This window comes from Symsagittifera roscoffensis, chromosome 6 (assembly GCF_963678635.1).
Source record: "Symsagittifera roscoffensis chromosome 6, txSymRosc1.1, whole genome shotgun sequence".
NCBI classification, from domain to species: Eukaryota; Metazoa; Xenacoelomorpha; order Acoela; family Convolutidae; genus Symsagittifera; species Symsagittifera roscoffensis.
In genome coordinates, this window is record NC_087067.1 from 41,172,023 (window position 1) to 41,198,514 (window position 26,492).

At 34.9% G+C, this 26,492-nt stretch overlaps 1 protein-coding gene across 2 annotated transcripts in view; it reads right to left on the reverse strand.

Annotated features, from left to right (window-relative positions):
* Positions 1-26,492, reverse strand: part of LOC134848047 (U5 small nuclear ribonucleoprotein 200 kDa helicase-like) — a 77,289-nt gene that overhangs the window by 4,966 nt on the left and 45,831 nt on the right. For both annotated transcript variants that reach the window (XM_063865381.1, XM_063865382.1), the window contains 16 exons: positions 23,664-23,818; positions 20,829-20,983; positions 20,412-20,584; positions 19,862-20,207; positions 16,430-16,599; positions 15,896-16,135; positions 14,005-14,184; positions 13,725-13,903; positions 13,023-13,185; positions 12,609-12,760; positions 12,345-12,483; positions 6,374-6,479; positions 5,532-5,608; positions 4,516-4,725; positions 3,414-3,578; positions 2,048-2,206 (listed from right to left, as the gene is read on the reverse strand). In XM_063865381.1, the coding sequence (XP_063721451.1) occupies positions 2,048-2,206; positions 3,414-3,578; positions 4,516-4,725; positions 5,532-5,608; positions 6,374-6,479; positions 12,345-12,483; positions 12,609-12,760; positions 13,023-13,185; positions 13,725-13,903; positions 14,005-14,184; positions 15,896-16,135; positions 16,430-16,599; positions 19,862-20,207; positions 20,412-20,584; positions 20,829-20,983; positions 23,664-23,818 (2,769 nt within the window). The remainder of the gene's footprint in view (positions 1-2,047; positions 2,207-3,413; positions 3,579-4,515; positions 4,726-5,531; positions 5,609-6,373; positions 6,480-12,344; positions 12,484-12,608; positions 12,761-13,022; positions 13,186-13,724; positions 13,904-14,004; positions 14,185-15,895; positions 16,136-16,429; positions 16,600-19,861; positions 20,208-20,411; positions 20,585-20,828; positions 20,984-23,663; positions 23,819-26,492) is intronic.

Genomic DNA, 26,492 nt, shown 5'->3' on the forward strand with positions numbered 1-26,492 from the left:
ATACAAGAGCTTCACGCACTAATCACTCAGCCACGGCCGCTTAATTAATGACAAACACTAGTCATAGTCACAAATAAAGCAGAGAACAGATGCTATCCAAATTCCAAGGCTACAGTGCAACTTCCAGATACGTGAACACTTTCAGTGAACACTTTTAATTGCGAGTTAGGTTAGAAAAAAGAAGGGCCCTTGAAATACACTAAGGCTCGCAAGCTCGCTAGTGAAAAAAAAGGCTGGGTAATTTTTGAGGAAAAATGAAATTTCTGCGAAACGAGCGAAAAATTTCCAAAAGCATTGCAAAAAAAAAACAAAAAATCCAATTTTCTTAATAGCTTTTTTTTCTAACAGACTTAAAACTAGCCAAAAACAAAACAACAACACATGCATCTGAACTATCTATGCTTAAATAAGCTTAAAAACCATTAAATTGAAATATACTAACTTTTATTTGCGACTAGATTAGAAAAAAAATCTTCGTAAAAATACACTACGCTTTGCTACACTACCTTATTTAAGAAAACTGGATCAAAGGTAAAACTTTTATTTCGCTGGGAAATTCGATTATAAAACTCCAGATCCGAAAATAGAAGTCGATCACTTTTTCGTGATCGTAAGATTTTGGCTGTTCGATAGTGGAACTTACTTTCCTTTTAACAAAGAAAATGAACTGAATATAAAAAGAAATCAAAGTCAAACCGCGAAAAAGTACATTTGCGTCTGAACAATTTTTAAGACCTTCCCTGAAAAAAAGGATAAAGAAAACCATCACGACATATTTCAGAGCCTAAATTACGTTCAGCGACTCTAAAAATGGCCCTAAAGCTCTTTGAAATTGAAATCGCGAAATATTGATAGCCAAAACGAAAAAATAAATGAAATTTGAGCATGAGCGGTTTTTATGACTTTTCTTAGCAAGAACAAAGCCTAATAAGGAAATAAATCATTCCGCTCATTAACATTCAAAAACATAAGGAAAACTCCGACCCGGTCAAAAAATCAAATTTCCTCATTCGAAAGGAAAGGTCACGCTCGACCTATAAACTTCTATGCTCTAAGTTCTCTAATTAGGGAAAAAATTGAAGTCCAATCTCTTCGTCATCGATTGTTCTTCAATGTTGGCTTTCATGGACATACCGCGATGAAAACTGTTTAGTGAACCTTTGCAAGAATCGCGCTAAGTTGGTTGGAATAGGTGGCCTTTTATAGCACCGGAGTCGCTTGTGAAAGAATCAATGCTATTTGATTCAATGAGAGGGAACTACAAAAAAAAACATGGCCAAAAGACAGTTGGAAAAGTGTCGATGAACTCAAGTAGTTCGAAAAAGAAGACTGTTTTCGTTTACGAAAACTTTCAAAATTCCAGTAAGAACAAAACATTTATCTCTTCGAAGCACTTTCTTTGAAGAAAACGGGATCGAACGGGAAAAAGTCTTTCACCTTTTTTTTCAACATTTCAACTACTTCCACGCTTTCCTCATAATGTCACATGAACTTCACAAGAATCATATGTCAGACCCACTAACATAGCCGACAATCAGTTGGAAAAGTGTAGAAAAAAAGGAAACCAAAAAATTGATTGACAATTTTTGAATATTTTTCAAGTTACGAAAAAAGAAATACATCATTTATTTGAATTTCAAATACTGTTTATGAGTGGTACTTTTTGAAGCAAGAAGTCATTCACATTTTTCGTGAGCTTTTTACTTTAAATGTTCAAAAGTGGAGTTTGCCTTCCTTTTAACAATGGAAATGAGCCGAACTTAAAAAGATATCAAAAGTCAATCCGCGAAAAATTAAACTTAAGAGCGGACAGACTTTTAAAGTTTTTCCTGAAAAAAAAACATCAAGACCTTTAATAAAGAAATCGCTTCGTTCTCTTACAAATGAAAAACGCTGAGCGCCAACGCTATCAATACGAGACGCAAATGAGTGTCTTTAATCCGTTCGTTGACCCTCAACCAGGTCACTATCGTCCACTATTGATCTGACGAATGCTGGTCTGTTCTGTTCTCTCATAAAAAAAAACGTTTTAATCCCCAACACCTACTTTGTCTTTGCATTGAGTGATGATGTCTGCGTTGAAGTGTGGCAGCTGTTTGAGGTATGGGTCTCTGTTCCAAATGGCCTGAGTCACCATCTGTGCCAGCTCCATGGCCGCCAACGCCGGAGACAGGTAACCACTCGAACTCAACACGTCAACACAGGCCTAAACAGAATTCCATCTTTTCTATTGGAATTCTTTTTTTTCAAACTAAAAGTACATTTGATTTCTTTTCGGATTATCCTGTTTGAACAAGGATAAACTCGCTCTATACCTCTGCACAGATAACAAAAATCCAGATATTTGCTCTAAGTCCTTTGCAAAATAAGATTTTGCTTTAAGAAAGCCTTTGCAAAAGTTTTTGCTTCTAGATGGACAAAGCATATTTTTCATCTAGCAGCTCAGATTCTTCCAATTTGATATTTGAATTATTGAAGTTCACTCTGATTTCGCAAATAAATTCATGGAAATTGATTATTGAAGAAAAATTCATCCCTTCGAGCAAGTACCATCTAATCTTCAACTGATCTATCCATAATATCTTTCTTGCATTTGAAATTTTCGCAGGTCAAACTCGCAATAAATCTTGCGGAACCAGCACAGAAAAATGCAACGAACTCACACAAACAGACTCTAAAGACATTGTCATGGCTTCACGTTTGATAAAAATTTCCGAAGTCCTTTTGTTGCTCTTCAGTGAACCTTATAGAAAATCAATCAAATGGATGGGAACACCTATTTTCAAGACAAGCGTTCTTTGTGTAAACTGGAACGTACAAAATCAATTGTTCAACTGACATTGAATTTTGGCGGATTTTCAAAATTTTGAGTTCAACTTCACTTTCGCAATTTACTATGTCATTTCATTGGAGCTATTCATGATTCCGCAAACACACAAGAAAACTGTTGAAATAAAATATAAAAAATTGAACAGTCAAATCAAATTCTCGTTAGGTTAGGATTGGTAAAGTGATTTATCACGAAATAACTAAAAGTCTGAAACAATTAGGGAATATTTCAAGTGTGGAAATGAAATTTAAAAACTTCCTTAACTTCAAGTTTTGCTTATTAACTGCTTTTTACTCTATTTTAGGCTCTATAAAAATCTTTTCGTACAATAACAAACAGTGATGGCTAAACTATCGATAGGATTATTTCAACGAGCTTTTTCTGTTGTACGGCCATTATCTACACATTAAATGTACTGTTCTATTTGAATTTAATTTTGGAGATTTCTTTTCGCAGTAATTAGTTTCAACATATCAGATTCAAGTATTATGATTCAGATTTCAAAGTCTCAAAAAACCAATTAGGGGAGTGTAAAAGAAACAACATATTTCATCAATCGGTAACTGCAGTTCGCTGATCATACCTGAATGAGTCTGATGGAGTGTGTTAGAATGTCGTTGGTATCTGCCTGCAGTTCTGGACTCAGTTGAATCCTAGACAGATGAGCTTGGAGGAGAAGTGAGGCTTTCACGTGTGGGTCTGCAAATTTCACCGACTTATCTGGCTTGTAGGGAATGTGTTGTATCAACTAAAACCAGACAAAAATATGTAATACAAATTGTTTCCAGAGGTATTGGTCACTTTTGCGTATTCCGTGTATCTTTCTTTTAAATATTTTTTACACAGAGGCGAAGCGAGAAAACGAAAAAAAGCTCTATAACGTGCAATAATAAAAATTATAAATGAGCCTCGAATAAGCAAAAAAAAATTCGGCTACATCTGAGATTTGAAACTGAGACCTAGAGATTAAAAGTCTCACACACTAACCACTCAACCACGGAAGCTTAATACACGCCAAACACTAGCCACAATAAAATCAGAGAACAGATGCTATGCAATTTCGAAATAAGCGAGTTAGGTTAGAAAAAAAAGAAGGTTCGTAATAACACACTAAACTGATCGCAAAAGTAAAGATATCAGCCTGAAATCAAGAGCAGTTATAGCTGAAACAGCAGGTTCAGCTCAGCTTTTCGGCATTAATGTATAAAAACTTGGTCAAAACTATTTTCAAAACTCTTTCCAAATCAAAATTAAAATTCGATTCAATCAACAATAGTCTTCGTGATAGCTGATCATTTTTGTTGATGAGCTTAAAGTGGGTAAGAACTTAGTGTTTGTCTGAATTCATTTAAAAAACTGTAATCCACTCAAAATCAGGCACCAAAAATAACACAGAAGCTGGAGTTCGCAAACATAAGCAAAAAGAAACACCCAAGAAGTAGCTTAAAAAGTAAAAACAATTCTTAAAATGACCATTTATATATTCAGAAATTCTCCTCTCTTCCAAACGTGACACCGCAATACATTTACATGTCACAGCGTGTTTTTTTGCAGAATGCATTACGTGAGTTTTCATTCCGGACAATCTCTGATTCAAAATACGCAATAAGTAAGCCCAGACAAACTAGCGATTATACAGTATGACATGTATATTATTTGAGACGTCAACATTTTCTGATATGTACCTGTCGTAATAAATTGTCCTCCTTGTGTCTGATAGGAATGACATCGAACTCTGCCGCATTGCAGATGATGTCGATGAGGCCCTTCACTTTGGTCTTGTTCGTCAGACTCATGCTGAACAGTTCTATGGTGGTGTAGTTTATGTAGTAGTAGGCTGCTATCATGCCCAGATTGAGGGGGGTGACGTCCATCCCACCCACTATGTCAATACACTACACACAACAATCCATTATGTAATAACAGCCCATTATGCAATGAAGGTATGTTTATGGCGACAGGATACTTAGCTCTATTCCAATTCAGTCTATGTTCTGTGCCATCTTCATATGCGTTCATATTTACCCTCTGCCAATTTTACTCTGAACTTATCCTATACATCGTATGTTGATTTACAAGAAGTTAATTTCAATTAGCAACAACTGTTTAGATAATTCACTGCCCGTGCCTCCTCCAGCTAACAAACAGTCATCACTTACTGTCAAAGGGTGATTTCGCCAAATAGTTTTTTGGCTATAGTTTCAATCTATTTTGCAGTTACAATAAGGCGATGGATGGGTTCCGTGAATTGAACATAACCAGCCTTTGTGTTATTATTAGTTGAGAGCGAAAACACTTATTAGAACCCATTAGGACGGGATTGCTAACTAGGTCCAATTTAATTTCAAGAACCACAAGCAAACAAAGCACACAATATGAAGTTTAATCAGTTTCAACAAATCGAATGTCAAATGGTAGTGAAGATAAGGCTCAATATCTTTTCCATCCAACTAGCCTACGTTTATTGTTCGAAATCAAATCAATTTTTCAAAGCTTTTATTTCCATATTCATACATAAATTGTAGTTTTATTTTCAACTATCATTTAATTAAATTTACTTAACTTCTAAGGACTTTTTGATTTTAAGCGTCGAGAATTAATCGAAAGAACTTTTTGTTCAACAAAAAAATTGCACAGGATGAAGTTAAATATACCATACACTTTGAAAATTAGCAAGCAGAATCATTGATACTCTTGTTACCTTAGACTGTTGGAGGTCACTGAGGGTCGTCTCCACCAATTCTGACATATGTTCCGACAGATGTCGATGGGTCGTACCTAGAGGCAACAAAACAACAATTTTAAATAATAAGCAACTAATCTGACACATCGAACTAAGCTGAGGGTTCAAAAACCGGATAAAAATTTACTTATACGCGCAATACCTCACCTAAGCCTTTATTGGCGTCTATGATGCCTTCTGAAAAACTTTCGTATTGGTCATAAAATGGATACGCTACTAGGGTCGAGAAAATGAATGCAAAGGTTAGCCTCCCAGCAAATTGTGCCTCCCTACTCCGCCATTGGCTTTACACGAATTTCTATCATCTTCACATTGAAACATAGCCAACAGAGTTGAAAAGTGTCCATGAACGCCAGTAAACAGAAAAAAACTACTGACTTGTTTTTTTTGAAAAATTTCATTTTCGAATAATTTCCAAGAAAAAATATATTCTTTACAGCTCTTTGAATTTCTGGAACAACTTATGATTGACATTTTTTTGATAAAACTAACCAAATGTGAAAAAACTGGATAATTATATATAAAAAAAAAATCGCCAGGAAATCTAATAATTAAATTTCATTTTCGAAGTACGAAGTCGATCAAGTTTTAGTGATCTTTACACTTTCGCTGTTCGATAGTCGAGTTTGCCTTCCTTTTAACAAAGAAAATGAACCTGAACTTAAAAAACAAAAAAAAAAAATCATCACGACCTACATAAGAGTCTGAACTACAATCGTCGACACTTAAAAACAGCCTAAGTAAATAATTCACAGTTTGGCCAATACTATCAAACAAGAGAACATTTTGGTTCAAAATACCTTGCAAGTTGTAGTAGTTGGGATTTTGAGTCATCCTCCTGTATATGAATGTCCACGTCAAATAATCAACAGCATCCTGTTTATTCTCAATAGTCTTCGTCACAACCTTAAAAAAATAAGAATCAAATTAATTCAAATTCTCTCCGTTCATGAATTGAAAATTGACAAGTTTCTAATTTTGTTCTGCCCACTCCCAAGATTGGGATGGCACTAAGCCCAGCGTGGATATTTTTACTCGATTAACTCAAAAAGATTGGGAATTGAAAATGGTATCTATCATATTGAAACAATATCAGATTTGATGAGAATCAAACCATTGAACTCCTTGTATCAAAGACACGTCATGATTATTGTTGTGACATCTGGAAGTGGGAGACATGGATAAGCGTTAATAAAATGAAGAAGCGCAGACAAAACTGCTAATTTTTCAATTTTTTTTTGAACTAACATGATTGACAAAATTTCATTCACACAAACATAGCCAACAGAGTTGAAAAAGCGTAGCGTCTATGAATGCAAGGGAAAAAGTGATTTAATTGATGAAAAAACTTCAATTTTAGAAATTTAAAGTTAAAAATATATGGGCTTAAAGCTCTCTGAATTTCAAGAACTATATCATCGACACTTTTTCGAGAAAACTAAAACTAAATTGAAGAAAATTGGATCTATAGCTAAAGTTTGTATTCCGCTGGTAGATCTGAAAAAAAAACTTACGAAAGTAGATGTTGATCACGTTTTTCGTGACCTTTTCGCTTTCGTAATCGGACACGGCAATTTGTCTACTTTTTAGCAAACGAAATGGAATTGAACTCAAAAAGTGCAGATATACCTAAGTGTATTTGTAAATGCATTGTTCATTTGTGAATGCATTAGCAAGTATGAATTTATTTCTGCAGTGCTTGGAGCATTTTAAGACTTTCCTGAAAAAAAATCATGACGGCTTATAAAAGAGTCTTCAATACGTTCATCGAATCTTAATAACCCCTTTTGAGAAAATGGAATACTGGGTAAGTACTCTAGCATCTCTAGAAATTACATTCACACTTTTGAAACTAAAATCTAAGCGTCAATTTCCTTGCCACATAGCAGACCAATTTTTATGTCAATTGAATTCACATGGGCATGTTTATCTAGAAGTCACGTGAGCTGAATGCTTTACTTAATTTTCGAAGCTTACATCACAGGACTTTTTCGAGCTCCAGTCCAGTACAATGGCGAAAATGGAGTCTCAAGAAACTGAAAAGATCCCTAACTTAAACTTTAATGCTTTAAGGTTTAATAAAGTGATTGTTTCGGTTTAACAAAGCATCAAATAAGTTCTCGTGTGAGCCAGGTATGTTAATTAAGTTTGAAAAAACTCTTGTTCGTCTTTTATCTAGGTAATGAACTGCTGTCTGTCTACACTTTAGCCCTCGATTTCATAATTTCTATCTATAAGGACCCAAGGAGAGCACAATTTAAGCAAAATGTTATTTATTCTGCACGTTTTTTTTTCGAAATATATATATTTTTAAAATAGGGTCTGTTTAGTGGTTTTATTTTTCGATCTTTAGTACAAAAATACGCGCTTTTCCCTTCTTATTGCTTAATATGGCATATGCAAAATAATTTTGTTTACCTAAAACCAAGTAAAACAGCAAAACAGAAAAGAATTCTAAAATTCAATAAAACGAAAATAAGACAACGAAAACAAGACTTGAAAACACTCCACACTGGCGGTGGGGGTTCGAGCCCTCAATTCACCGGGCCCAACTCGAACACCACAGCACTGACTACTAACAACTAACTCTTCCACGCATGCTTTAACATTAAATATCAGGCAGCAATGAATGTGATTTAACTGCCGAGTCTAACTTATGCGTCATACATAAAGCGTTCAATTGGAAAACATATCCAGTAGACAGCTGAAAAAAGTCAACAAACTCAAGGAAACAAAAAACCGATCTTGTTCCTTCAACACATAAGCAGCAGACAGTTGGAAAAGAGTCAATGAACGCATGGAAACGAACAAAAATACTGGCTTTTGAAGAAAAATACTGACTAATACTTTTCAAATACTTAGAACAAAAAAAACGTAAGCTATCGAATTTAAAAAACACACGCAAGCAAGTACATGAAAATGTAAAGAACAAATCATGATTGCCACTTTTTTACACAGAAGTGAAGCTTCGCAAACATTAGCAAAAACACGACGGAAAGCAGCTCTATAAAAAGCAAGAAAAATGAGAAATAAGCCTCGAATTAGTAAAAGAAAAAAAAATCGGCTACAAATGATATTCGAATCAGCGACCTATAGATTAAGAGTCTCACACACTAACCACGGAAGCTTCATTGGTCCAAAACACTAACCACATATAAAGCACAGAACAGATGCTAGGCAATTTCCAATGTTACAGTGAAATTTCCAAACAAGTGAACACTTTTAATGAACACTTTTATTTGCGAGTTAGCTTAGAAAAAAAGGTTCGTAATAATACACTAAGCTGATCAATTGTAGTGACATTAAATTGCTGAACTATGAAATGTCACGCCATGATTTCTCATCTTGTTATCTAAACTTATTGATATTTGTATACCTTAGTAAAGATCACTAACTTTGTGAGCAACCACCAAGACCGGTTGCCACCTTATTATATATCAAATTTAACTTGTGAAATGGCATTTGAACAAAAAGAGTTCAGAGCTAAAAGCTTTGTTACACTAGTGTAGACAAACATGAAAAGGATTTTAAAAAAAAATTCAAACCGCGACAATTAAATTAAAGCGTGAACAAATTTTAAGACCTATAAAAAGTCTTCACTGCGTTCATTCACTCTTAGAAACTTTAGCATTTGATTTTCAAATAAAAAATATACGCGCTTAGAGCTCCTCGAAAGCAAGAACAATTTAGTTTAGACACTTTTTTTTATAAACTTAACCCAATTTGAAAAAATTGGATCAAAGGGCAAAATTTCTATTCCGTTGGTATTTTGAAAAGTAAAATCCGCTTTTGTATCAAGATGTCGACCATGTTTCTCGTTAACTTAGACCTTTTGCTGTTCTACAAGTTTGCCTTGGTTTTAAAGGAAATGATTTGAACTTCATTACGGTCGTTGACACTTTAAAACTTCATTACTTTATAAGTCAAATTCCGATGTTAAACAAATGGTTCTATTTCCAGTTAAGTTTAAGGTAATTCACCAGTGCTTCGAGTTAGAATTTATCAAAGACAGTGAATAATTATTATGGCATACAATACTCGAATGAGTGATCATTGAGATAACTGAACTTAGCGAGTTTCTTGATTTATAAGAAAAGCTAACAACCGATTGCTGCTGCCTTCTTCTTTGACTTAACCAAAAACGCTCTTAGAAAAATAAACATGATAGCTAAGCACTGATGTTCAGGTTATAAAATTCACACCGAGGCGAAGCTGCGGTTCACAAACACATGCGAGAACACGACCAAAAAGCAGCTCTATCAAGTGAAATAAGCTTCGAATTAGCAAAAACTCGCCTACGTATAAGATTCGAATCTGCGACCTACTGCAATCAAGAGATTTTTAGTCTCTCGCACTATCCACTCAGCCACGCTAGCTTAACAACCGACAAACACTATTCACGAATGAAGCAACTACATATACTAATAACTTGCCATTGCCATTCAGCAAAAGTGGCGCCAAATACAAATAGATTCAATTTTGCATGTAATAATTTGGAATATAACAAACAGAAGGCATCCACACTAACTTTGCATGTAACTAATCGAAAAGCATAAAAACACATTATGTATAAATTATGCAGTTCAAAAAAATTGCGAGATACATTGAGTTAGAAAATTTCTTAATCGAGTTTTCATTATTGTTATGTTGTTTGAAACAAATATTTTTTTTTGGTTCATTTGATGCATTCAAAATACATCAACTGTGTTAACTTATTACTTTTCGAATGTCAAAGCACATGCTGTCAAAAAGCTGAAAAAGTGCTTTAAATGTGGCACCAATATTTGCGACTTAGGTTGAAAAGAAAGAAGGTTCGTACTAATACACTCGCTTCGCAAGTATAAACATAGAAAAATTTTGCACATTTCGAACGGTCGAAATATTGCTAGCAATAAGAAAAAAAATCAAATCAATTCTACACGCAAAGAACGATTGATAAGTAGTTAAGTCATTATTTTCTGCTACGGTTTTCAATTTTGTAATATTTCAACCCAGTGGTTTATAAACCAGCCAAGCATAAGCCAGCTTCCATATGCTTCACATACTCTGCACAGTTTCGGCTGGTTTCTACTTGGGCTGGTTTGTTCACCTTCTCCTGAATCAATAAAATTAGTTTTTTAATAGAATAAAAAGGATCTTTGATCTTTCAGATGGGCACGAGCTACTATTTAACAGATCGATTCTAACTCAACAGACTTCATAACACAGATGTAGATGACAATTGAATTATGCTATTCATCAAATAGAGTCCTTAGCCTCCAAGCTGAACCGGATAAACACTCCCGATTTCGTTAATCATAATTGTTATTCTTGGCAAGCTAATACAAGAAAGCGAATTCAAAATTGTTTGTTATGCATGATTCCTTAAGCAAGATATGTTAAAAAATCAGTTTGACTGATATATTTAAACTCCGGATTATGATTTCAATTAACTCAACTTAAAAAAAGCTGCATACTTTCTATGCACAAATTTATTAAGTTTATTAAATTTCACAAAGGTAATACTAGCACTTCCGATACAACAAAAACAATGCGTTACAAGATCTTAAATAGGAAAAGGGAATTTTTATGAAAAATTAAGTTAAAAAATTACTTAGAGAAGTAAAAAAAATAGACTTACAAAAATTTCACACAGAGGCGCAGCTACGCTTCTCAAACACTTGCGAGAACATGACCAAAAAGCAGCTCTATCAAGTGAAAAAAAAAGTAGAAATAGGCCTCGAATTATCAAAAACCCGGCTACGTGTCGGATTCGAATCTGCGACCTAGCAAATTTGAGTCTCACGCACTAAACACTCAGCCATGGATGCTTCAAATCCCAAAAACTAGCCACCAATAACGCAGCTACATATGGTAATAAATTGCCAATTCGATGCAGCAAAAGTAACACCAAATACAAAAAGACACAAATTTGCATGTAATAAATTGGAAAGCATAAAGCCAAATTATGTATAAATTATGCATCTCAAAAAAATTGCGAGTTAAATTGAGTTGAAAAATTTCTGAAATCGAGCTTTTTATTATTGTACTGCTGTTTGAAACATATTTTTTTCGGTTCATTTGATGAATTAAACTTGCATCAGCTGTGTTAACTTTTTATTTATCAAGTGTCAAAGCACATATGATATTAAACTGCTACCGCAGCCTACCACTTCAACAGTGCCACCAAAAATAGCACTTTTATTTGCCACTTAGGTTGGAAAAAAAGTTCGTACTAAAACATTTGGCTTCGCAAGTGTAATTACCGAGCGGCAACTAAGGCTACAATTTTTGGGTCGACCCCTGTTGAACCGAAAACAAAACTTATGAAAATTATAGAGCTATAAAAATATTTTGCCCTCAAAACTGCGCATTATAAGTTGACATAGGTGACATAATATAGGCCAAAGCCGTTTAATCCAAAAAAAAAATTATAGAACTTTCTGTTGTAGTAAATTTGTTCAAATCAATAAATAACTCATGCTTCAGAAATTACCAGATAGTATAAATGTCATTTCAAAAATAACGGAAAATGAACCGACAGAAACTAGGAAGAAAACCACGAATCCGAGAAACATTCTTCGAGAAAACTATTTGAAAAAATAATTACTGTCAGAAATGAACTTTAGCGAATTACTACCAAGCCTACATGATGGTAGTTTTGTTAAAATTTTCGAGAAATTGAGCATGTCAGCAGTATTAAAATTCTGTGAACAAAGTTGTTTACGGGAAAAAAAGCCAAGTACCCGGTAGCATTATCCTTGCCGATTACAAGGGCAATGAATAACTAACCTCTGCGTTGAAGTGATCATGTAAATTCTGGTCCAAATGGGACTCAATAGGCAGTGGCTCATAGAGGAACTTCTTGTAGAAGTCCTTCTTGCTGTTCTGACACAGCAACATACAAATGCCCTCATTGTCGTGCTTCGGCCTGTTTAAAAATAAAACAGTTTTTAAAAAGAACGTTGTACCCCTTTCTACTGAAAAAGTTAGTAAATTTCGTCAAGTAAATCAATTCAGTATCAATTTTCATTAAATCAGTGTCAAAACCCTCGCCTGTTAGCTCTTCCGAGCATGTGTAATACATCTGTGATTGGGTAGTCCACGTATGAGTGTACTTGTCCATTGTAGTATTGGGTGTCGATTATGACCACTAAATGGGCGTGGGCTGTCAGAGACCAGCAGAGACTGCGAGAGGCCACGATGATCTATCAAAAAAAATAGTCACGCTTATCACGATCCTCGTTGTCTTTTGTTAAACTTGAAATTGACACCTATACGAAGCAACATGTTCTGATAATTTCAGTTCATTCCATTCTGATCGCTAATTAAATTTCACTGTGCTGTTATCCAAAACTAAGGATGATCCTTTCCCATGTTCTCTCATAGTTTATTCTCTCAACATTAGTTCTTGACAGTATTATTTGTAATCTTCTCTGCTTCAAAAAGAAGAACCTGAATGTAACTGACCTGCACAGCTCCAGCGTCGAACAGTTGCTGGACGATGGAGAGATCCTTCTTGGACAGTCCCTCGTGAGTGAATGCCACTCCTGAAGAGAGAGTCTCTCTTAGTGTCTCATCTTCTACCATGTCCACGTACTGCTTCAGGTCACTCTCCGAACAGTGCAGGAACCTGGAAAAAAACATACATTTACTCAGAATTTTTTCCACCAACCATCCTCGTCACTAAAAATTCTCCATTGCGTGACATAGCGACTCAAAGTATGAAACGAACCTAGCCAACAGTCATTTGGAAAAAAAAGTCAAGGATCGCAAGGAAATAGAAAAAACACTGACTTTTTTAAAATAAACTTACGAATTTCAAAGAAAACATTAAATGGCCTTGCAGCTCTTTGATTTTCGAGAACAATTTATTGAGTTTCTCGTGACCTTTACACTTTTGCTGTTCGGTAGTCGAGTTTACCTGCAACAAATTAGAGCCTTGAAAAAATCACCAAGACCAATAACAGAGTATTCGCTACGTTCATGACTCTTAAAAATATAGTATTTAGAATGGTTGATTTATTCAGCATGTCAAATAGGTTTGGATTGTACCAAAGCTGAATACATTTTCAATCGGTTTGGTATATCAAAAAAGATAACAGAAATCTTATCAATCAATTTAAAAAAAAAACATTTCGATATTACAAATGCAAACACAGCAAAATTCACCTTTTTGGACTGAGCTCAGCCGCACAATATGTCAGCAAGTCGATCGCCGTTATTTTTGTCTGTTTGCGTGATGGCACAAACACCAGAACTGGCTTCCTGGGTGAGTGCTTTATGATTGCATTGTAGGCTGGCTTGGACATTGCCAGTAGTCTGGATGCATTGTGGCTGATGTTGAAACCCTATCAAAAATTAAATGATTAGAATATATTTGGACCAATGAATTTTTTAGTATAACTTTTTAGTTTTAGATCATAATTTAACAACCATGTGTTAAACGTACCTGAATATGCAACTCTAATGGTAGAGGTCTGACATTAGGATGGAAGTTGAAGATTCCGTTGTTGGGACAGCCGAGCCACTGTGCCACATCCCTGGCATTCGCAATAGATGAAGCTAAGCCCACGATACGGATTGGCTTCTCCAAATGAGATGCCATATTGTGCATACGTGAGCAGATTACCTGAAAAGTTACTAAATTACGCTTACGATTAACACGTATTCATAAGAATGCATACGCTTTTCTGAAATCTAGAAATCTAAAGCACATAATAAAAACTCCGATTAATCAAGTAGCACAGAATGTTCCGACTATTTAAAAAAAAACTATTAAGTTGTTTTATAAATTACGTCGTCTTTTTGTTTTGGTGTGATGAGAGAATCTTAAAGAAAGACTTAAAATTCGATAGTAAATAAAACCATAGAATAAAATCGATATTAAATTCAACGTAAATTCAATTAAATAAAAAAAGCAGCTACATATGCTAACAAAATGCGATGCGATGCAGCAAAAAAGGCACCAATTACAAACAGCCACAATTTTGCTTGTAGAATATAACAAACTGAAGGCCTCCACAACAATTTCGCATGTAATAAAATGAAAAGCTTGAAGAAAAATTATGGATAAATTAATCTTTTCAAAAAAATGCGAGATAAATTGAATTACAAATTTCGAAAATTAAGTTTTTTTAAACTGTTTTTTTTGTTTGAAACAAATACCTTTTTCCGGTTCATTTATTCATTTGACGAATTAAAAATTCATAAAGTGTGTTGACGTATTACTAATCGAATATGAAAGCAAATGCTATCCAAAAGCCGTCAAGGTGCCTCAAAAGTGGCACTAATATTTGCTACTTAGATTGTAGAAAATAATAGTCGTACTATTACACTACGCTCGCCAAAGTTTAACCATTACACAGAGGCGAAGTTGCACTTCGCATACACAAGCAAAAATATGACCGATAACGCAACTGAGAAAACCTGAAAACTGAATGAGTTAAACTTTGAGTCTACAAAACTTCTCTAGTGACGCACGCCAATTATTACGCATTAGCAGTCAATTTGAAAAAAAATTTACCAACTAACATACCTCAATTTATAGAGCGGACGCATTTCAACAAGTATACGAAAAATTTCATTAAAAACATCCGACCCTGTTAAGGTTCGAACCCTCTTGTTTTGCTGCAGGCCTCCTTCCCTACCTCTATGCTACAGATCCATGATTCCTTGAGGCTAAAGTGATATTTGTAATATAATATTCTGTGCTAATATCCTTAGCATTGGCTGTACTTAATAGCTGGATCAAAATGAACACTTTCAAAATGAACACATATTTGTCGCAACAATTGCATCGCAACAATATTTGCGACTTAGCTTGCAAAAAAAGTTCATACTATAACACAAGTTATGCTTGTGTAATAAACCTGCACACTCGCTTTATTCGATTCAAATTATACGAAAAATGAAAAAATTCAAACCGGTTTTTCTCGAAACTGGGAATTTTTTGTTGAAAAGGGCTTTATTTAATATATCATTCGATCCACTCTGAAAATTATTTGTGGCACCTGATTTTACGTGGAAATTAAATTAGAAAAAACTAGAAACCCCAAATACAAAGCCCCCCCCCCCCCCCCCCCTCCTCAGTAGCTTAAATATAAACTTGCAAACAACGAAACCGAAAAATGTTATCAGAACCAGGGGCGGATCTAAGATTTTCAAAAAATAATTGTCGGCCTGACAAAAAAAAATTATGTGTTACATAAATTTGACAAACTTAAAAACGATTCAGGAGCAAAACAAACACAACCAAATGTTCGAATTGAAATAAAACAATTAGACTGACTTTATGCTATTGTGCCTTTTTGGCACTTTTTTCCCCCGCCTCTTTCTCTTACCTCCATCACTGGTCCCTCCTCTCCTCCCAGCAGATGCAACTCGGTGCATATGAACAGGTTCACATTCTGCACACTCTTCCTTTGTTTCCACCGGCGTGAAATGATGTCCCAGTTCTGAGGGGTTGACAGGACTACGTTTCCCTTCGCGAGTAGTTTCAAGTCCACTGCTGTTTCGCCTGTCATCGTCACCACTTTCTTGCCCAGTTTGTTGCCGAACGTTTCACTCCACTCCTCGTATTTCTAAACCAAACAATATTAACATGTTGATAAAAGATAGAGCAAAATGTTCTGACTAATGTTGACGTCGAAAAAAAATATAAAACCCCCACCCCAGGAGCAAAAAATATGTAGCTTAAAATGTAAATACCACACTATGCTTTCGAGCCGCTGGCCAATGATTCGCTTGTGGTCTGCCTACAAAGGCGAAAAGCCCTCCTTGAAAGGATTAAGAGCCACCAATGAACAGGGCAAGACACAATTATTTGTGCCGTCGCCATCTGTTTGTACAAATCTACTAAATAACAAATCTCTCACCTGTTGCACTAGTGAGTCATAGGGTGTAATGTAGACTGCCTTTGCAGAGTCTGGATCTGGGTGGTGGTTGAACAATCTCATCATAGCGAACTCAGCCACCACTCCTTTGCCACTGCCACATGGGGCACCCACAAACACATTGTCATCCGCGTTGTACACTTGGTTGAACACTAGAATGGGGGCAATTTTAGACACCGAGGCGAAGCGGAGCTTCGCAACACTTGCGACGCAAAGAAAACACATTGCGCTACAACGTAGTGAATGAAAAAAAGACAGAAACAAAAAAGAAAAAATTTCAGAAAAATTATGTTAGAAAAAATTACTTGACAAAAGTTGAAAAATTACAGCTACAAAAACTTCATATTGGTATCGGATGAAGTTCATAAACAGCCCTCAATAAATGGAAATCATTTACCGAGCGACAACAAAGGCGAAAAACTTTGGGTCCAAACCTGTCGAGCCGAAAAAAAAACTGTTGTCATAAAAAATTTCATAAAATTTTAAACTTTTTACGGCCCATCCGAACTGAAACTTATAATCCCAAAAAGATATAATTTGCTCTCGAAAGTACGCAAAATAAGTTGACTAAGTCGATACAACATAATTGAAACTGTTTGAATATTAAAAAAAAAAACGAAAAAAAATGAACAAAAAACCAAACAAAATCAGATATGGTAAATTAACAAATTTGTGAAGTTCCAGTTATAGTAAAAAAGTATTTTTTATTAACCAATAAATTTCAATAACAAACCCCAAGTGACCTTTTGAAAATATAACTAGTTTAGAAGTTAGACCAATATTGAACTTTATAGAACACTGTTTAACTGCTAACACTCTCGCTTTACCAGTATTCCCATAGATCTATTGAGATGAGGCAATAAGAACAGGACTAAGATCAGTCACGAACATATCCGGTTGACAAACAGACTGTGCACTCAATCTGAAAATACTCTGAGATGGAACCTCGCTCAATCTCAAAAAGAAGAGAAAAAAATAAACGAAATTTCGTTCAAAAAAGTAGGTAAAAAAATTTGCTGAAACTAATGGAGATATTTACGAGTTTCGAGAAAACAAACATATCACGTTTGCACTCTTTGATTTTCGAGACATGTACAGATTTTTCGTAGGTGTTTTTCGGTGTTCAATAGTGGAGTTTGCTTTCTCTCAATTAAGTAGAAGACCTGAACTTGAAAACAAATAAAAAGTAAAGCAGCCAACAATCGAAATTCAATGTGAACAAATTCGTGAAAAAAAAAATAATCACGACCTTTATAAGATAAGTGTCTTCACAACGAGCATTGACGCTTATGGACATTAGACAAAACTGCTGAACAAAAACATAGCCAACAGACAGATGGAAAATCTGATAAAAATGGCCCAAATTGAGAAAACTGAATATTGAATAAGGTAAAATTTATAATTCGCTGGGAAATCTGATAATTTAACTTCATTTTCGAAGTTAGAAATCGTGCACATTTTTTGTGCTCTTTTCAATTTTGCTGTTCGCTTGCCGAACGTGCCGTCCTTTAACAAAGGAAATGAACTGAACTTAAAAGAAATTTAAAGTCAGAAGGCGAAATAGTAAATTTGAGAGTGAACAAATTCAATGACTTCTTCCACTGTCATTACGACGTATAAAAGAATCTGAACTACATTCATCGACTCTCAATTAATCTTTCTTGCAAAAAAAAACAGAGAACAAAAGAAGTTTTAAAAAATGGAAACGGAAAGAATAAAAAAAAAGGTAGAGAATAGGGATTGGTAAAACTACAACAAAAAAAAACACGAATTTCGGGAAAAATGATATTTAAAATGCAAACATATTCTAATGTTTGTGAAGTCATCAAATTGTGTAACAAATATAATCTATGAAATTTTACGAAAGTGCCGACAAACAGTTGGAAAAGTGTTAATGAACACGACTTCTGAAAAAGATTTGACTTGTTTTAAACATATTTCAAATTTCACTTTTCGGAGAAATGAATCACATTTAGATTCTTTGACATTTAAGAACCTTTTATGAAACTAACCCAGTCAGAGAAAAATAAGTTTGTTTTCTTCATTTCGCTGGGAATTCTGAAAATTAAAGTTCAATTTTGAAACTGAAAGTCATTCTCGTGTTTTCTCGCCATTGCACTTTCGATATTTGAGAGCGCAATGCGCTTTTCATTTAGCAAAAGAATTTGAAGTGAAATAAGAAAAACTCAAAAATCAAATCGCGAATAATGTAACTTGAGCGAGAATAACTAAGACTTTTTATAGAAAGAGTAGAAAAAAAAATAGCCAACCCAATTTGAGAAAACTGGATCAATAGGTAAAACTTTTATTTCGCTGGGATATCTGATAATTAATTTTCATTTTCAAAATTCGATCACGTTTTTCGTGACCTTTACATTTGTGCTGTTCAATAATTGAGTTTCCTTCCTTTTAACAATAGAAATGCACTGAACTTAAAAAAAAATCACAAGTCAAACCGCGAAAAATCAAAACTGAGCGTGAACAAATTTTAAGACTTTTTCCTGAAAAAAAAACAAAAAAATCAGCAAGACATCTTAAAGAGTCTTAACTACGTTCATTACTCTTAACAATGAGATAAATATATTCATTCAATTACACTTTAACAACTTTGGAAGGAAAAATAACGAAAACCTTGAAAAGCTTTTCGCTTTTTTAGCTCTACATTCAATGCCAATGAATTATGTTAATGAAATTAGATTTTTAATTTATCAATGCCATGCATCAAATTGGAGATCTCGGTCATCCTCAAAGTGGGAAAGTCTCTTACGCGGTTTCAATACCCTTGCTTATTGCAATGGTAATCATGGAAGAGAAAATACTTTCCTTGATTTTTTCAAACTATAACAAGTAAATTTGGCACGACAAAAATAGCACCAGGGCCAAGGTTGGCAGACAATTACCAAAAAATCTAACTGCGAAGCTCAAACAAATTATGAGTACCAAGTAAACGTAGAAAAAATTAAAGCGGATTATACTCAATACTACGACGCGTTTCGCCTTAACCAGAAGCGTCGTAAAAGCTACGTTTATTTCAAAATGAGCAATTTAAACGTGGTTTTTGTCAGCGAGTATAGAGAGTTGCGAAAAGTTGGAACAGAGAGAACTATTTAGAAAAAACAATGACCAGTTTCAAGAAATTTTTGCATGCAAAAGCTAAATTTTCAGACAGGAACTAAGACTCAAGGTCACCTAAAAATTCAAATTTGCATGCAGCAATTGCTCAAAATTGGCAGATTGCTCTTCATAATTACTTCAGTCTATTCCAGCTTTTTGCTACTAACTATAGAGTCTATATGGAGTCTAACTATAATTCTCCGTCTAGCAAAGATCAATTGATGTTCAGACCGTTCTATTTCAAACTTTCGTTGATATAGCATGGCTGTAGCAAACGAAGAGCTATCAATATTAGCCAACCTTGAGTCTGAATGGGATTGAAGTACTGGAACTGTCTCTTGTATATCTCCTCATACCTCGAGTCTCTCAACGCACTCATCGGCAACGACTGCAGATCCAACAGCTCAGTCGGAGGCGAGTACTTCTCGGGTAGAATCAGATGTCGAAACGAGACCGGGAGCTGCGTTTCCGAGTTCAGCCATGAGTCGGATACGACGCGAATGAAGTATTGCGGAGGGAGGGGTTCGAACATGGGCACATAGAACTTAATGAGGTGCTCATCTTCGCAGAATTTTTGTTTGAGTAAGAAGTATTCACTGTGCAGAATGTTTTCGTTATCGACGTCTTCAACCAAAATCCAGAAGGCCTAAAATATCCACAGTATCCAATTATGGACTTGCACATTTACACTGACATTTGAACAATTTAGAACAAACTTAATCTTTAGAAAAAGCAAATCTTAACAACCTCGTCTACAATTTTTCTATGTTAGTGCAACTTCAAAGATTATTATCGGAAAGCCAAATTCAACAGTTGTCATTCGGTAAATTTAGCACGTATGAAACCGTACCTGTGATGAGCCGTGTACTTTTTCATCCCACTTGAAATCGGGAGTGACTGTCAGTTCCACCTTCAGAGTAGCTCTGTTCACTGGCTGGATGTGGGAAGAAAGATCTAATTTGGGGAACTGGTGAACAAACTTGTAGATGTTCTTCCCTATCTTAGGCATCTTCAGCAACTCGCCTAAATTCACAGAATTTCTCATAAGATTTCTGATGTAATTCTAGTACAAATTGACCCAAAATAACTCCAACGAAGCTTAAGATGTTTCTGTGACACAACTTTATCTTCAATAGCATGGGAGGCCAATAGCGATATTTGATTCTGAATTCGAAATAAAATCACCTTTCCGTCGGATTAATTTGCCCAAGAGTATAATTCAACTACCTCATTCATTTGGTCGTCGATTACAAAGCAACAAACTTACCGATCTCGCCAGCCTCTAGATCGTAGAACCTCTCCCACATGAAGTTCTTCTTCTCTATCTTGCGCACCACTTCTTCCGGTATCTTCTTGAACTGTCTCAGGGGACACATGCTCAGCCACATCTTGTGGTTCACCATCTTGCCCACATTCAGGGCCCTAGAAAAGGTGAACAAAATTGTCCCCATCAATTTTTCAGCAGCCAGTTCTAAACAATCTAAAAATTATCCAATTGCAGTATTTGTGGAGGCTGTTAATCAGTGTTTTTTTTTCAGATCACCGAGGGTTGGAAGTAACTTTGAATTAGGGTGTCTTTTTTCATGTAAAGCATTTATTTTTCAAAGTAACATCAGATCAGGTCCATTCTTTCTGTTTTGGATTCCACAGAAAAATTACCAAGGGACACATTGACTAAATTCTTTCCTAGTAATGTAAAATCATTAATCAAGAATTTAGAAGTCTAGTATTTTGCCGTGCAGTCACATTTCATCCGCCACGTGCAAGTATTTGACTCATTGTAAAAAATTTCGAAGTAGTTCCACATCCAGTTAAGTAGTTCAATCGATGTTCAAACTACGTAAGTTTTGCAAATGATAAGTTTTGTTCAGGGGCGGATCTAGGATTTTCTCGAGGGGAGTTGCGGATTTTAGGTCGACCAAATTAATTTCCCGAACTGTGCCACCAAATCAGCAAAAAAGACACTGTTTTGACCAATGTTTTTGCGCCGCAGGCATATTTTTGAAAAAAAAAAGGTAAAAAACCCGTTTTTGGGCACTTTTTAGAAAATTTTGACAAAAAAAACTGCGTGTTTTGGCGCGCTCTCCCTTTCAAAAATAGTATTTCTTGGTACCGAAGGCGCCTTTAGAAAAATTTTAGGGTCGGTCGGCCAAAAACAGATTTCTTAAAAAGTACCAGAGGGGGGACTTAAAAAATCCAATACACAAAAATGTTTTTGAGTATTGGATTTTTTGTTAGGGGCCTCAGTTTTGAAAAAATACATGTTTTAATCGTTGGAAAAGTAGTCCAAATTTCGTGACGAAATTGCCTTTTTAGTCATACTTTGTTTTATTGCTAACTTCTTTAACAAAAATTTCGGCTATCCCGGAATTTGGCTCTGTGGGTACGCGCCAGGGCAATGACCAACTTCGGTACTCGTGACCAACTACGGAAACCTATTGAAATAGCAAATAAAGAGCAGAACTTGTTTATTTGAAATGAATCTACTCGATGAAGTGTCCTGGTAAACAATAGTAAGTTCAATTCGATGAGTGAGCCAAGTGATTTAATTCAATAATCTTTTGAAAAATAATTTGTCTTGTGAAGCAATTGCAGAGTTCTTTTAAATCCTCGTCTTTTATTGGATTAAAAAGCTATCAGCAAAATGATAAGTTAGACGTTTAAATGTTTGCCAAAGAACTATATTCTAAACATGGGTCCATGTTGATTTAAAAACAGGGTCAAATCCCCGAGGTAAAACGTAAAACGATCCAGATTTAAAACAATCATAAAAAAACACTTATGTGTTAAGCATAACGTGTTAAGCATTGTTTTTAACATGGGTTGATTTATGCATTACAACACTGGAAATTTGATTCTGGCACACAGTTGACACTAAGCCACGTCGAGACTACAGTTCTTAGAAAAAATTGAAACTTCTGAGCTTATCATTCAGCAAACCACTTTTATTTCATTAAAAATACAAAGATTTAAAAGGACATTGAACTTACATCACAAAAAGAACAAACATTTTTCAAAAGATTTTCTTATTGAATTAAATCACCTGGTTCAGTCAGCTATTTGAATTTATTTTTGATTACCAGGACACTTATTGGATCAGATTTACTGAAAGTAAACAATTATTGGTCTTTGTTTACCATTTCCATAAATGTCATTAAATATGCAAGTCTTTTAATCGGATAAACTGATTATTCATAAAAAACAAAGACAAATGACACCAGTTCTAAAGGCATCAATAATTTCGACCGAAGTAATCATCCTAAAACTGAAAAAAAAACACCCAACAGAAAGTTGAAAGCTTTTTGCAAACGGAACAAAATGATTGATTTTAATTTCATAACATAGCCAACTGACGATTGTAAAAGAGTAATGAACGCAGGGAAACCGAAAAAAAAACTGATAAAAAACTTACTTGTTTTTTCAAATAAGGTAAGCTTTTGAAGTTCGAAGAAAAAAATAGATGGTCTTAAAGATCGTTGAATTTGCAGAACAATTTATGATAGACATTTTTTTTTGAGAAAACTGGATCAATAGGCAAAACTTTTATTTCGCTGGGAAATTTGAAAACTAATTTCCATTTTTGAAATTAAAAGTCCGTCACCTTTTTAGTGACCTTTACACGTTTGCTGTTCGATAGTGAAGTTTGCTTTGCCTTCCTTTTAATAATATAAATGCACTCAACTTTAAAAAATTACAAATCACACCGCGAAAAACCAAAATTGAACGTGAATAAATTTTCTGATTATAAAAAATCACCAAGACCTATATAACCGTACTCACTGCGTTCATTACTCTTAAAAACAACCTGATTCATCTTGAACTGGTCTATGTCAAGATCTAGATACGGTAATCTATCTAACTCCGGAATCTGAGCCAAAACAATACATTTTCACCAAAACTCAATCATATCAACAGATTGCACAAAATTGGTTGAATACGTTTGATTTCTTGAATCCAAAATGAAAATTTAAAACTAACATTTATTCTTTTCCGAAAGAAAAACTGTTAGATTTTTTTAGCTTTTTTTGTAAGTATTTCGAGTAATCTTGAAAAATGCATTAATTATGAGTTAATTTTGCTGAAAAAACCGCGCTTTAATTACCTGTCGGTGAGTTGTGCCCAACCCCTGCTGAGTGCGATCTCGAATATTGCACGGAGGAGACGTCCCGCATTCTGAGAAATGAAGACCATGTCACATGCGATCGCAAATCCATCCAGCTTCAGCTGCGATATGTATGCTTGCAGCAGAATGTTCACCTAGACAAAAAAAATGCCACACAATTTTCCAAAGTTCTCGAATGAGACAATACAAAAAACCTTTACAGGTGATGAGACATGAATGAATAGCAAATATTGGAAAACTTGAATAAATAATCCATAATTAACGCAGAGGCGAAATTACACTTCGCATACACCAAATATGACCGATGACGCTACTGGGAAAAACTGAATGAGTAAAACTTAGTCTACAAAAGTGACGCACGCCAATTAATACGCATTAGCAGTATCAGTCAATTTGAAAAAAAAAAAGAAAAATATCAACTAACATGCCTCAATTTATAGAGCAGTCTATGGAGCAGTAATAACATGATAAAAATAAATGTAACAAAAATAAAATAACATTTTTTTTTAATTTGAGATTTTTGTCCCCCCCCCCACACGCCATATTAAGTACAAAGTGATAAATTTCGCTCCTAGTAACAAATCAATTATGGCAAATAAGCTTCTTAACCAATTTGGAACGATTTCTATGACGGATTAAATCTCCGCTTACGCTTTAATAGCGCGAAATATATCGCGCGTTAATTGTCCCAAATTGGCAATTCTTAAATCCCCATATTTTTCCAAAAAATGATCACAGGTGAAATATCTTTCCAAATTTAAGCTCAGGACAACAATACTTTTTGAATGATATAAAAAATACCGTCAAAAATGGCTAGTTAAAAAGTCGGAAATTTGTCTGAAGAAAAGAAACACCCCGAGCACAAATATTCCGTTACTTTCGTTACGAAAGTCGGAACAATAATAGTCTGTGTTAAAATCCTTAGCATTGGCTGTACTTAATAGCTGGTTATTGATCAAAATGAACACTTTCAAATTGAACGTATTTTATCGCAACAATTTTGCGACTTAGGTTGGAAAAAAGATAGTTCATAGTATAATACAAGCATTGCATGTGTAATCATAGAAACCCAGAAAATGATTTATATGATATTCTATACAGACAAAGAGGACTCTTTTCTAAGATAGCCATGCAAAAACCCAGTAGAAGTGCCAAAGAGGTCAATCAACAAAAACACCTAAAAGTCCAACAAGTCCACACACATTTCGAGCTCAATACAAATGACTTTTATTACTTATTACTTTATTTTTTTCGTTCCATCCAAATTCAAGAAGCTTTGCTGGGACTTCGAGCAAACTACCTCGGGGGTTTCATAGTTAATTTTCTTACTTAATTTCCCGGTACTTAACTTTCCCAGAAATAATTATTCTCAGAAGTCTACTCTTTCGACCGACACGTACTTCGTCCACTACACATTTTGCCTCAAATACTTCAAACCCAAAATCCCGTAAAACATGATAGGCAAAGAGCTTGAGGGGCGAAATATGTCACTGAAAACAAATTAGAAGAATCGTATTGCATTCATTTTCTTCAGGCAAAACAAACTCGGCAAGGTTTCAGTTAAATACTGCCGTTTTTCTGAACTGTGGCTAGGGCAGGCTAAACACATCTTCTATCGTCCAAATATGGAAAAAAAAGTCGCAAAAGAAAATCGATCTAATATTGACGAATACTCTATGTCGTGGTCAAGTGGGTTAGGCACATCTCTCTTAACACGAGGGTCATGCGTTCGAATCCCGCTTCGGTCACGGCTGGAGGGGTCCCAGTGTCATCCGCCTCCTCAAGGTGGGACCGGCTGCGGCAAAATGGATGACATCTCCCCCTCCCCCACGGTTGGTCCTGCACTGAGCAGGCCGGGGGCAAATAAAAAAAAATAAATTAAAAAAAATAATAATAAAAAAAAAAATACTCTATGTACCAAGCCGCATGAATCCTTTTTTACCCATACTTTCAAGCTAAAATCACGCACACAAACGAATTACCCACAACAAAAAACAATGATAGCCGGTTGTTGTGCACAGAATATTCCAACAACAGTGTATATTTATAAATTTAAAAAAAAAAGTCAAAAAACGATTTATTTTTACAAATCGCTAAAATGAAATAAAAAGTTTTCCAACTTACTGTAAAGTGTTTTTAGGAAATAGTGACTGAGTTAGGTGAGAAAACTTCAATAATGAAAAGTAAAAATAACTGAAATAATGATCAACTTGTCATAATATCCGATTTCTGGAGCTTCTAAGTGCCGTCAAAAATAATCAAAAGCAAAAGGGTGTGTCACTTCCTTTCAATTCATTTTTTTCAATGGCATGTCTGCGAAGTTGGCAACATGCATAATCAATTCTAACGCTCAAACAAGTATAACAATTTGGACACAGGTACTCTATTCGAGCAACATTTATTCCAAATTTTCAACCGAGTTTCAAAAATTTGGCTTGGATTGGATGTGAAAACATATTTAAAAAAAACTCAAATACTTTACCGAAGCACGCGGGAAAATTCGGTGAAAATAATTAACTTGAATAAACACAGAGGCGAAGGTGCACTTAGCATACACAAGCAAACATATGACCAATAACTCTACTGGGAAAAACTGATTGAGTAAAACTTTGAGTCTACATAATTGCTAAGTGACGCAAGCCAATTATGACGCATTAGCAGTACCAGTCAATTTGAAAAAAATTCACCAACTAACATGCCTCAGTTTATAAAGCGGACGCATTTAAACTAGTATACGAAAAAGTTCACTAAAGACCCTGCCCAGTTTCGAACCTTCTTATTTTGTTGCGACTTAGGTTGGAAAAAAAA